The sequence below is a fragment of the Lates calcarifer genome, linkage group LG6 (genome assembly GCF_001640805.2).
Source record: "Lates calcarifer isolate ASB-BC8 linkage group LG6, TLL_Latcal_v3, whole genome shotgun sequence".
In the NCBI taxonomy this organism is placed as follows: domain Eukaryota; kingdom Metazoa; phylum Chordata; class Actinopteri; family Centropomidae; genus Lates; species Lates calcarifer.
The window spans coordinates 26351302-26365235 of NC_066838.1; the positions used below are offsets into that span (position 1 = coordinate 26351302).

The 13934-nt window shown below is 39.5% G+C and overlaps 1 protein-coding gene across 1 annotated transcript; it reads left to right on the forward strand.

The window, feature by feature from the left end:
* The first annotated feature begins 6413 nt into the window (after positions 1-6413).
* zgc:86609 (TMCO1/EMC3 family protein) lies at positions 6414-11018 on the forward strand. The gene is made up of 9 exons (XM_018676046.2): positions 6414-6515; positions 7760-7963; positions 8074-8131; positions 8619-8712; positions 8805-8909; positions 9055-9136; positions 9463-9542; positions 9624-9706; positions 10047-11018. Exons 2-9 carry the CDS (start codon positions 7809-7811, stop codon positions 10173-10175), a joined length of 786 nt encoding a protein of 261 aa, XP_018531562.1. The 5' UTR covers positions 6414-6515; positions 7760-7808; the 3' UTR covers positions 10176-11018.
* The last annotated feature ends 2916 nt before the right edge of the window (positions 11019-13934 follow it).

The window sequence follows — 13934 nt, forward strand, 5'->3', positions numbered from 1 at the left end:
TGTGAGTAGGAGTTTGTGAGTCACTGTAGTTGGACAAATGGTTCAGGGACCAGACGAGAAGGGAACAGTGCCTGAGAATTTAATACAAGGATCAAGGATTAGCGCTTGATGCTAACGCTATGATGTACAGTGTCGGTCGACGGGACAGTTCAGGTTTTTGAGAAGCCTGAAAACGGGGACGAGTCCTTTTTCTTATATTCCAAAAATCACACTAGTCTTGCACCAGTTTTGTTTTTTTCGCACAAAAAGCACTTGTACTACCATTGTTTTGGATGTTGACATATTAACAAGCCATGAGGTGTTGCTGCGAAGCAGAAGTGCTTAGCATTAATATGGTGCAGTTTCTGTGTCTTAGACAGGCATGCATGACCTGTGCAATAGCTAATGAGTGTCAGTGCGTCTATGGTTAAAATCCTATATGCAGGGGGAGGGATTCGTTGTAGTTTAAAGCCCCAATCCAGCGTTTATTTGGCCATAAAAAGTGCATTAGAGAAGGTTAGTGAACTTACTTTCTACGTGGACAATAAACTTTTTTAAAACTTTAAATATAAGCCATCACAACAAAAACTACAGATGTCTTTTTACCTTTTGTTTTGCAAAAATGACTAAAAGCCTTCAGTGTTTGTGGATTACAGGGTTTCAGCAGCTGGCACTATACTGTTGTTTTTGGATTGGGACTGCTTGACAATGTAATTTTCCCAATAATTTATTCTTGTAAAGGGAGATTTATTTATTTGAGAATTTGTACTAAAGCAGTGAATGCTCCCCCTCGTTATAAAGTATCCTAGTTATGTGAAAGTATACACCTGAATTTGTCAGAAATTATAATATATGTCAGCTGTATTTCATGCTCCATATTGTGTGTGACTCTCTATGTTGCCAGGGAAGGAGATTATGCAGAAAGGTGCCAAACAGGGTGCAGTCTGGGAAACAGAGTCTTTTGTTTCACTGGCCTGGTGATGCCAGGGAGCTACAGTACCTAAAGAATAAAAGACACCCAGTCATAAAGTCATGCAAACGTAAATTCAGGTTACATTAAATACAATGTTCTTGTAATGTAACCCCACAGACATTCCTCAGTCACTGGAGACGTTAACTAACCTGGGTGGGAAATTATACCTTCTCTCCTTAGACTCTCAATTCACACAAGAAAGTTCGTAATTAAAATCTTTATTGGTAAAAAATTAAAGGGAGAAACTTTGGAAAGAGCATTTTCTACACACTGCTCGTAAGGTCAGTTAATGTCAAAATCACACCTCAATAATCAATTTATCATCATTTTAATTTCTTAATAACCTCTGATAATGTTACAGTTAAATCATTATCATGACAACAAACTTAAAAAACAAAATTCAGTCTCTCAAATTCACAATATAAGTTGTAATTTTGTCACTTGCCTTAAAGATTTTAGCAGTGACCACACCGCTCTTGGCTCCCCTATATTTCAGTCCTTTGGAAATGCACAAAACGTGTATGCTTACGCTCACAAAACCATGTCCAACCTTATTTCACCAGCCACAGACAGACATTTACCAGTGTTCAGGCAATTAAAAAGAATAATTGCTAATTTCTCACCCAGTCCAAGCTGTGTTGAACAAAATTGACTTGTTGTGTTAAAAAATTGAAAAACAGGTGCCTTCAGACAGAAGGATGGTAAAATATAAAGTGATCAGTAAAAACAATGTTTGAGAGAGAGCACGTTGGAATATAAAGACAATTCAGCATTGAAATCAATAATACATTGATTGATTGTATCCTTTCACAACAGCAAATACAAAGCCATTTAACTGCACTGAGTCCGTCGTCTCCCTCATCATCCAACAAAGGAACCTGCAAACTGGACCTAAATCCGTCTATAAGGACTTGATAACACCTCGCAGGACTTGGAGTTTCATTGTCACGCAGCACTAAGGGAAATATTCTTGAACAAACTCATTTTTACACGTTATTTTTGCACTTTTAAGTTAAACCTACCATGCTAGTACTGAAGTGTATTTTCTCTTTTTTTCCATTTAATCGAGACCACCAGATGTCAGGGCAGGAAGCCCATGATGGCTGGTAGAAAGTTCTTCAATCAACTATTTTACCAGCCATTTGTACTTTTTGACTAGAAACAAACCTCTCAGTGCTGGTTGCTTCCCCGTCGAAGCGGCTGGTTTTCGTCAGCCTCATATATAAATACTAACCACTGTTTAACTGGTGGATGATGGGAAAATTCCTCCAATGCTCTGAATGCAGATATTACCGACACATTTCTAGTTTTCCCTGTGATTACGTGAATGCGCCAACTGTAGATATTAACTGTACAGTGTGTTCTATTTTCAATGGGGCCAACAGCATTGAACTGTAACCGAGGTTCAGAATTGCTTGAATTAACAAAAACTGTTCGCTCTAAAAAAACACAAGTTCATCAGGGTTCTTCAGGCTATTTGAGCATCTTAGGGTTCCTCTCTAGAAAAACAAAACAATACAGATGCCTACAGTGTTTTTTTGTAGAAGCCCTTTGTGTTCAAGATTTGTGGAAAATACCGTCATGGATTATAATCAGTTGACATACAGTAGTTCCTCAGGGAACCACCTTGGGTCCCCTGTTGTTTTCAATCTGAAGAACCCTTTTGACTTTTTAGAGTGTGCTACTGATATTATTATCAATATTGTTGTGTGACAAGCTTCTACTAACATAACGTACTCCTTGGGCTGTTTTGTATTTTTAGCATTTTTAATTTTGTTATGTGCTTATGAGTGTGAGATGATTATTTTTTCTTTATTTCCTGATTTGGGCATCTTATCGAAGTACTAAAATCTTTTTAATTTTTAATGTTTACAACAAAACCAAGACTTTTCTGTGACTAACATACAACTTGTTCTAACATTTTTAATAGACTGTGATTATTACTTTCACTCACCACCCGTTTGCTCACGTAAACACCCACGCCTGCACACCTCTCGAATCATCACGAAGCCTCAGCGAAGCCTCTCGCCAACCTTTTAATGGAAACAAGCAACACTTCTGCTACCAAACAACGTTGAAACCGTTCAAATAAACAATACTTGTTGAGCTGCTAGGAGTTCTACAGTCACCTACAGAAACACTCTGCCTCTTTGCAGGGGCCTCACCGTAACACAACGTCTAATCCAGACTATAACAATTTACCAAACACACAAAGTTCTCGAGGAGCACTGGATCAAACCTACCTCGTAAGGGATTACGCAACATTTCACCCTCCTCCACTGCATGACCAAGCTAAATGAAGCACATTCTCACTGAAGTTCCCATTTTAAAGCTCCATTCCCGTGTTTTTGCATGTCATATATTATCTACAACATTTGTAGATAATAATACCTATTATCTACAAATCACATACACATTAAATTTCTGACAACCTTTTTCCAAATCATACCTTCAGATTTTAGATTTATTTTCCTCCTTCAGGGATTTGGTATCAGTGTTAGTCTCTATTAAAGGTGCTATCGCTACATAGCTAACATTAGCATTCACAGCTGTTTACTCACCAGTTGGGAGGAAATATTGCAAGTTCAGCATCAAACTTCATTCCTTTACTCACCACAAGCTATCTCCAGCAGTGGAAAGCAAACCCACTGTTGTTTCTATCACTTCTTTTCTTCTACTGAAGTTAGCATGCTAACCAGCTAGCCCCAACCCATCCTATCTTGTAACACCACCTGATAGTGAGTCACTGTAGCGTCCAGTCTGTCCTCAGTCCAACATGAGAGAGGATGAAGAAGTAGCTCTGCTCAGAGGGCTGTTAATGCTAATGTTAATGCTAACGTTAGCAATGTGGCGACAGCAAAAACTCTCATATAGCACCTTTAAAAGAAAATCAACTTGCAGACTTGACTCTTGCTGCAGATAATCCATCACTATTAGGGGTTCAAGCAGCCTCTGGGTTTTTATATTATTATTTTTCAGCCTTCAGGATCTCTGATGCTGCTCAAATGTACAAACAAACAGATATTCAGCCATGAACTGGAAACTCCTGCTGAATTGCACTGGTGCTTGGACCCCGGTAAACCCACCTGCAGGTCTAGTTTGCCATTATTTTTTGTCAGTGTTTTAAACAAAGACTCTTTGGAAAACTCTGACATTTGAGATTTGACAGCCAGTTGCAGAATAATATCCCCCGTAATGCAAAAAATATCAAACTCTCTTTCTCTTTTTTTTCTTCTTTTTTACCATGTCCTTGTCATTATGTAGATTTTAAAGTTCATCAATGCAATACTTGCAACTATCAGCTCTCAAATGTAACAGTTAAATGCAAAATCGCTAATGGATCAACTGTCTGCAAGTAGAATTTCATTTTAAAAATCAAAAATCAAAGGTTTGAAGATAGAAAATAAATCTAAAATCTGCGGTTTGCAGAAGTATTGTACAGTACACACAGTTTAAAACATGCAAAAACCCAGGTGTGGTTCTTTAAATACTCAATTTAAATCTGTTGTTTCTGCCCGGGTCTGCTCTCCACTATCAGTTTGCATGTGATATTTATTACAGTATCTGCACTGAATGAAATTGTATTATAAACATGAATGTACATAACCATCGTTATATGAAAAACAACAATGCGAGTACTCACTTTGCTCGGCAGCAGGCGGTTTGTCTCTGGCTGTCGTTACACCGGGAATGGGAGATTTTTAATGGCAATAGAAACAGATCTGGTCTGACGGCTGCAGGCAAAACAGAAAAAAAAAAAAAACAAAATTAAAGCACATCAGGTCTGGTTCAAATGAAATTAAAAACATTGGAGTCTTCTGTTCCTTGTGTAAAGGCAGTCTGTGTTGTGTGTATCTATACAAGGGCATGGACCGGGGGTCGAAGTTGTACGTAACAACACGACGGACCGCTTCATGGAGTAAAAAATATTTCTTGTTTATAATGTAGAGCAAAGAGAGACTGGAATAGTCCTTGTAAAATTGTACGAGTACAGTGTCAAATATGTGTCAACAGAGACGACATTATTTTAAAAATTATGTATGGAAAAATTTTAGCTGTGTATATAAATATATATTACTTGTACTTTGTTTTTGAAATTGCAGAGATATGGAAAAAGTGGAAATATTTATTGCTCTAAAGATATAAAAATCTGTTCATGTTGATGGAAAGATGCGTCCTGTTTTGTTTTGTGGTGATTTCACACACATACACTCTGACACTTCCGTTCTGAGATGTTGGACGGAGCTGGAGCTAGGATGTTGTTAGCTTAGCTTAGCATGAAGAGTGGAAGCAGGGGGAAACAGCTAGCCTCCCTTGAACTAGAATTACCGCCTCATGGTTGTATGCCTCTGCCAGCCAGTCCAGTTGCAGTTAATTAGCGTGTGAATTCTTGAGCTATGCCCAAAAACATGTTTTGACCTTTGACACCAAAACTTCATCTCCATCTCCTTATCTTTGAGTCCAAGTGAGTGTTTGTGCCAAATTTGGAGAAATTTCTTCCAGGCAACTTGGAGATATCGCGTACACGAGGCTAAAATTGTGTTTGTGACATCACAGTGACCTTGAACTTTGACCTCTGACCACCAAATTCGATCCAGTTCATCCTTAAATCCGAGATATCACGGTAACAAGAACGAGACGGACAGACGACCCAAAAACATAAAACTACACCTACCAGCGTCTCTAAAGTTCATTATCCAACACGTCATCTGAAAGTCAACATTTTTAGCATTATGAACAAACTATTAATGTTGGCTGCATTACTAGTTTGACACAGTCATTGTTGTATCTAAATCAGTATTAACCTCTGACAGGTCGACATCATTTCATCCACTCTCTGTGAGCAAAAATATGTTGTCTTCAAAAGTTTTAAATCGTGTTGATGCTGAGATAAAGTCAGGTTACAAAGAGAAATGAAAGACAGGAAATCAATCGGAGGGAAAGCAGCTGCTGACCAAAGAAATTGTTTTATGAACACAGCTTGCTAACAGTGTTTCAGAATGGTTCAATATTGTGACGTAACATGGGTTGGTAACTAATATTGTAATAATTAGCTTGCTGATAGCAGTGCTGCCTTCAGTTTGACAACATTTTTGTGCCTGTACGCTTGTTTCTATACATATGAAATGTGCCTTTAGGCTTCTACAGTTTTATTATGCTGCTTCTGTGTTACAACTGACTGGGTTAGCATCTAATGCTACAAATAAAACATGACTCCAGTTGAAGTCTTATTCAGTTGTCTTTATTATGAAATTCAGTAATTCAGTGGTGGGGCTGAAATATTCTGACATCATGACAATCTATTAGAAGCTGAAGAAAAAAAAGATTATTATTATTATTGATTAGATGAAACCCCCTCCACTTTATTTTATTTTGTTTAATTTTAATTACACCCGCTAAACCGTAAATTATGTATTTAAAAAATAATGTTTGTCTTATTTTGTTTACGTCGTGTACGTGCTCGGTGTTTCCGCTTCACCCGGAAGTGCCTCTTCTTCGTCTGTGTTTTTCAAACTGCGGAACGTGCTTGTCGTGTTGCTCATTCACTAAGTTCATAAATGTGGTAAGTTTTACGTCAGTTTCAATCACAGAGTTTCGGATATTCTCACTAACCGACAGTGGACCGACGTGTGTAACACGAAGCTGATTGTCACTGAAACGAAGCAGTTTGTAGAAACAGTAATTCAAAGGTTAAAGAGTAAAGTACGTTAGCTAGCTAACTTAGCCGGTTCGTCAATGCTAATTGTTTGCTAATGCTAACTGAAGCTGGCTGTAGTTGAATGAAGTCTGGTGTCAGGAGAAGGTCAGTTAATCTACGGTTAGCGTCGTTAAAAGTACCGATAGGAGCTGAGGTTGTGTCCGGTTGTGGTGTTTCTGTTAGCGGTTAGCATTTAGCTGTTAGCTACTAGCTACTCCTCAGGCCTGTTGCTGCTTTTTAACAGGTCAGTGCAGTTTTTAATGTGTCACTGAGTCTGTTGGTTTAGTTAAATATGTAGCTGTTTCTCGGTGGTGGAGGATGAAGTCAGACACTTTGCTCAAATAAAAGTACTGATACTAAACTAAAAGTACGCCATTACCCGTGAGAGTCCTACACTGTCAATGTTACATAAGTAAAAGTACTTAAAGAATCAAAAATATTCAAATAATATTTAAAATATTCGAAAAATGGAGGAATGGAGGAGACAGAAATATAATAAATAATAATAATATAAATAAAATTCACTTTCAGTCGTAACACAGCTGCAGAAAATTAGATCTGAGTTTGAGGTTTGTTGCTGAATCAGACAGGATTAGTTTTCTTTTGGTTGATTCATTGTTTCAGCTCCACTTCGACATCACGTTAGGTAGTTTAATTTATAACACAGCATCATATTTGATATGTTTTATATGTAAAATATTTACCTCTGAAATACAGAATATAGGGAGTATAAAGTGCAGGAAAGACAATATAACATATAAGTCCTGTATGTTTAAATTGCTCGTTTTTCATAGATTGTCTTGTTTACATCTTGTTTTGTATTTACTAATATTTATTACTTGTGTATTGATGCCGTTTTCATTTTGCTATCCCTGTTTGCTGCTGCAGCAACGTGAATTTCCCAACTGTGGGATTATTTTATCTCATCTTATCTTAACTACCTTAAATTAGTAGTTAAGTATAAGTTACTTTCCACCACTGATGAGTTAATGTGTGAGTTACTGAGCCTTCATGAAGGAGGATTATTAAAGGACTGTTGTCAGTTTTAGCTCAGTGTTCCACCTCTCAGGGTTCAGCAGAGTTTCAGTATCTAATCTTTTCTCCGTCAGATCGTCTCCTCGTCTCCTCGTCTGTCTGTGTGGCTGGTCGATCGGAGCGATGGCCGGTCCAGAGCTCTTACTGGACTCCAGTATTCGGCTGTGGGTGGTGCTGCCCATCGTCTTCATCACCTTCTTCGTGGGGATCATCCGTCACTACGTCACCCAGCTGCTCCACAGCGACAAAAAGGTCGACCTGGAGCAGGTCTCCGACAGGTGAGACACAGGTCGTGGTGCCGGTTGTTGCTGTTTGAACGCAGACAGGAAGTTGTTTCTGGTCGACTGTTCAGACTCTAATCTGAGGTCGTGTTGGTGTTTGTGTTCAGTCAGGTGCTCCTGCGCAGCCGCATCCTCAGAGAGAACGGGAAGTACATCCCCCGACAGGTAAACTCACACACACTGAGCACGGGGATCCTTTTATCTAACCAGAAACATCACGATATATCAGCACCAGACTCCACTGACAAAAACAGGAATTTAACTGAGCAGCTGAATACTTCTTTCACCACTAAAAGACCAACAGATCGAGGCAGAAACTCCTGTGTTCTGCTCAGTTCAATCCCTGTTTTTATCAGTGGAGTCTGGTAGAGATATATAGAGATGTCTCTGCTTAAACTAAAGGATCTTCCTCTTTAATAAAAAGCTCTGACTCTGGAGGAATCCTGTCATCATGTTGTCAGACACTTAGAGTAACAATCTGAGTCTTTACATTTTTGTTCCCATCACTCACTCACACCTGAAAACACGTGGAAGGAAAATCCAGAAGTCCCAGAGTTACCTGTTAACACCTCTCAGTGTGTTGACGTGTCTCTGACTGTGTGAGCTGTTGTGTGTAAACATGATGAGAACCACGATGTGTTGTCACTGTTAGTCCTTCGCCATGAGGAAACATTACTTCAACAACGCAGAGACCGGCTTCTTCAAGAAGGTGAAGAGGAAGGTCGTCCCCAAGAACCCAATGACAGGTGAGAGAGCGGCGTTTCCCTCCACGTCATCACGTCATCACATCTGACGGGCTTCGATTTGTCTTTGTGTCATTAAACGATCTGTGTTTCAGACACCAGCATGTTGACGGACATGATGAAGGGAAACCTGACCAACGTCCTGCCCATGATTGTGATTGGTGGATGGATAAACTGGGCGTTCTCTGGATTCGTCATAAGTGAGTTCTCAGTCTCAAGCACTAATCCAATATTTACTCTGGTTTTAAATGAAACCTTCCCTCGTTAATCTTCCTCCTCACATGAATAAACTCTGAGCGGCCTCTGACTGTTTGTTTGTTTGTTGTTGTTGTTGTTGTGATGCAGCCAAGGTGCCCTTCCCTCTGACTCTGAGGTTTAAGCCGATGTTACAGAGAGGGATCGACCTGCTGTCGCTGGACGCCTCCTGGTAAACGCCGACACACACATCAGCTCACACACACACAACACACACATTTACCAACAAATAATAATGTGTGTGTGTAATGTGTCAGTGATAAAGTGTTTCATCAGTCACAGGCTGTTTTCTGCTCTGAAATCATCATCATAACCTTCATGTATTTACATCATATATATAATATGATGTAATGTGGCTTCAGGCAGAATGAGAGCTCATCACAAAGTTCAGTTGGAGCTCAAACGATTATTTTAATTATCAATGAATCTGCTGATTATTTTCCTGTTGAAGACATTTTGTCTGTGTTTGTGTGTTTGTTGTGTCTCGTCATCGCTCAGGGTGAGTTCAGCGTCCTGGTACTTCCTGAATGTGTTTGGCCTGAGGAGCATGTACAGCCTCATACTGGGACAGGACAACGGTGAGTCTCCGCCCACACTCTCTGACCTTTGACCTCTGACTGTTTTGTTTTTCTCTGGTTAAAACGTGTGTTTTGTTTCAGCTGCCGATCAGTCTCGGATCATGCAGGACCAGATGACGGGTGCTGCCATGGCGATGCCCCCTGACCCCAACAAGGCTTTTAAGGTGAAATCTTCACAGAGTTTAAATATTCAGATTGAATTAATGATGAAAGTTCCTTTTTTAATTTCGTCACAGACGCATTTGAGTGTTTGAGCAGAAAACAAAGACACAGAAAGTTGAGAAAGATGTGAACAGTGTTTTTATAAAGAGAAAAAATTTTGTTCAAATAAGCTTTGACCTTTGACCTTTCAGATCTGAGCTTCATCTCGGAGCAGAACATTCAAATTAAATCTTAAGTTAAAGATAAGAACAGAGACTTTGAGTTTCTACAGAGCCGAGTTGTTGAGTTGTGAACCTTTGTATTAAACTGGGGTCTAACGTCTCTCTGGTTTGTTTCCTTCAGAGTGAGTGGGAGGCTCTGGAGATCGTGGAACACAAGTGGGCACTGGAGAACGTGGAGGAGGAGCTGATGTCCAGAGACCTCAACTTTGGAACCTTCTTCAGCCAGGACATCAAGTCCACCATGTTCTGAGACCAGCGAGGTTCCTGTGAGCTCTGCAGCATCTGTGAAAGGTTCTAGAACTCTAGTCTCTGCAATGGAATCAGGCCCCGAGGATTCTAGAACCCTCATGAAGGTTCCGGAACACGGTTCACACAAATTCTAGAATGAAATAACTGAATCTGTGTCTGAATCAGTCTTCACTACCTCAGGCACTTCAGTCACTTTCTGCTTTTTAATGTGATGAACGACACGGTGCCTTCAGGAACCTACACAGTGGAACTAAACCTGTAATGTCCATAAGGCCAACAGGCCCCTGAGACGTTAGATGTTCAGCTTATTACTTACAATAATAATTCATGATTTATTAAAAACTGACCCTTAAATCCACTCGCTGGCTTTATCTAGAGCTTTCCAAACAATCTCTCAGTCTTCAGTAGAGAATGAGGTTCCTGTGTTGGCCTTTACATTTTTAAATTCTATGTACCTTCAGTTAACTTTGGTTTAGTTTTAGTTTTTGTGTGTTCTGTGTTCCAGAACAGAGATTTTTTCAGCCAGATGTTTTAAATCCTCGTCCAGATGAGTTTCAGAACCGTTCCCAGACGGTTGCAGAGCACAGGTTCGTTTCAGAGAACCAGCAGATTCTGCACCAGACGAATCCTCTCAGGAAGCAGCGGCGTTTAAAGACGACTGGGACGTTTGGAGAGGAATGAAACGGTCTGAGGAGCTTTACCTGACGGCAGGCGTGGACGTTTTTCACCCTGCAGAACATTTTGCATGTACTTTCCTACGCTGTGGTCGTCAGCTGATGCTGTTGCCCACGGCGACTTGAAGTGAATAAAGTGAGTTAAATAAAGGTGCCATTGTGACAACTAACTGGATTTCTCTCGTCTGTGTTGTGCAGCACTTCACAACTCATTAACAGCTGGTTTTCTGTGACAGCCAGTAAGATCAGGATCAGATGATTCTGTTTTAGAGGTGACGGGCACAAACATTCACTGATCTGCACGAGGTGGAAGGAAACAGATTTTAACTCAACACATTTACAGGTTAAATATAAGGTGAACATGAGCCGGGCACGGTGGTGTTAGAAGGAAGAATCTGATGTGTTTGTATGAGCAGGTAGATGCACAGGTGAAGCAGAGCGACATGATTATCTGTTATTTACCTTCTCATGATCTCTGATTTCACTATGTAACAACTTTTCTTCCTGGATAGTTTGTGTCTCAGTTGCTGAAGGTAGAGAAAATGATTCCCTTCAAACTCTCTGTGACCTGGAGAATGAAGTTTAGATCCAAGCATTGGCCGCTCATTTCTTTAACCCTGTCCATCCACTGACTGAGGCTCAGCTTTATACCAGTTCTTTGTAATAGTTTTTTTTACAGACCATTAGTCGTCGTTCTTTATAATCACATCCTTCTTCAGAACAGAAATACAAGACCATAGTATGATTAGGATATATCCCAAAAGCTTTCTTATACTTAAACATATATTTTCCCTAAAGGTTCTTGGACATGACCAGAGGCCGCCCTGCCTCCAGCAGGATGATTCCTGTGCACTCCACAGTGAAACACCAATCCTTTCACACATTTTCATTCACATAAGGTCTGGATAAAACAACATACGAATCAAGATTTATCTGTATTTATACTCAGGTTATACAAAAATGAATAAAAACCTTTAGAGGTGAGTAGGTTTTTTTTAAGATTTGCGACTGTGATGTTAAATAACTTTAATGTATCTTCCCTCAGATACAGTCTCCCATCGTGTGTTCTCTTCAAATCTATCAAGATGAGCGTCTGGACTTTCAGAGACGTCCTGATTTCACTGTAGTTCTTCTCCAGAGTTTCAACCAGCCCCACGTTATTCTCAGCCTTGTGATCGCCCAGAAACACAGCGACGAAGCTTCTTTCAAAATCTTGAATTTCATGAATAATATAAATTAATTAATAGCTATTGTTGGCTTGATGGCTGATAATCAACTTAACACTGGTTACACTATGTAACAGAATGTTACATAGTGAAAGTGATTTACGTCACAGTCGCAAATCTAAAAACCATTCACTTCTAAACATTTGTATTTGTTTTTGTGTAACATTAGTATTTGCAAATGTAACTGTTTGGAAATAAATTGGTTTGTACATTTTATTATCTGGGTCACAAAAAAATAACACATACTATCCTGAAACAAGATTTGTGTTACAGTGTAATTGAAGCAGTGCATGTTTCAGGGACAAAGGTCGCGTGTTGTGCCGACTCTCTGGTATCATGCACACAAATAAACCAAAACGTGGGAATTAATTAAAACCTGGACCAAGGAACTCTTAACAACATCCAGTCTCTGAGGTGTCGAGCTGCAGAATAGGGGGAGAAGAGTTCAGAGATGAAGAGCCGGTGTAAGTCACTGTTTTTTCTCTCTGAGGCTCCAGTTTCCTGCAGGTTAATTGGTGAGTGTAATTTACCTGCAGGTGTGAATGTGAGTGTGAATGTTTGTCTTTCTTTGTCAGCGCTGTGATGGACTGCTGACCTGTCCAGGTGAGCCCCGCCTCTCGCCCAGCGTCAGTTGCGATTGGCTCCAGCCCCCCAGCGCTCCCTGTGACCCTCAGAGGTTAATGGATGGATGGGAACATGAGCCGCTACAGTCGGGCTGTTCACTCATAGACAAGGTAAGAATAGACTTTATTATTTCTTTGTTTACAGCTCCAGGCCGTTAGTTCTTCAAACCCACAGGTTAGACGAAGGTTAACAGCGAAACATCCTTTAAAGTTAACAAACTAAATTCCTGCTTCAACTTTAACTTAATGTAGATGTGCACAGTTTGTGGCCTAAAACAAAGTGCATCATCTTGGTAAATTGTAAATAGTGTTAAAACAAAGCTTTAAAAAACCAACAAAAAAAACAAGAGATTAAAAGTTTGACTCCAGGTCCATTTTCAGGGTTTTTTAAAAAGTAGCTGCATTGACCGTTCAAATACGTCTAGGCTCATATTCCCTGTAGATTATGTTGTAAAATAAACGCCATATTTCTACTGTTTACCTCATAATTGACTCAACAAATTAGATTATTATTAGATTATTGCAGCCGTCAAAACGTTCCAGTTTTAAAATTCAGTCTCATCATCTTAAAAGCTTCATCAGATCATAGTACTGTCTTTGGTCTTAAAGAATAACTGATATTATATTTCTGAAACTGGGCCTTATTTCCCAATGCTGTAATATTGATCATTGTTCAACATTGATAAGTGTCAGACAACATGATGATAGGATTCCTACAGAGTCAGAGCTTTTTATTAAAGAGTCAGATCCTTTAGTTTAAGCAGAAACATCTCTATATATCTCTACCAGACTCCACTGATAAAAACAGGGATTTTATGTCGCAGATTGCAGGAGCTGCTGGAATACCACTGCCTTCATCTGTTAGTGTGTGTGTGTTGTTGTGTGGTACTTTTGTTTCAGTAAAGTATCTGATTACTTCTTCCACCACTGAAAGTCCCACAGTAACAGAAACACACTAACAGATGGAGGCAGTGGTATTCCAGCAGCTCCTGCAATCTGCGACATAAAATCCCTGTTTTTGTTAATGGAGTCTGGTATTGATATATAACATCAAGTAGGAATTTTATCTGTAATACTGTCTGACACTTTTAATAGAGCCTTTAGATGAATTCAACTTATAGACTAAATTTTTTTTACATTTATAAATAGTGTAAAGATATAAGATAAGTGACTAAACATGTTTATTATGGACAGAAATTTTAGCAACAAGTCAAACGTATAAAAACTCAGTCGTGTC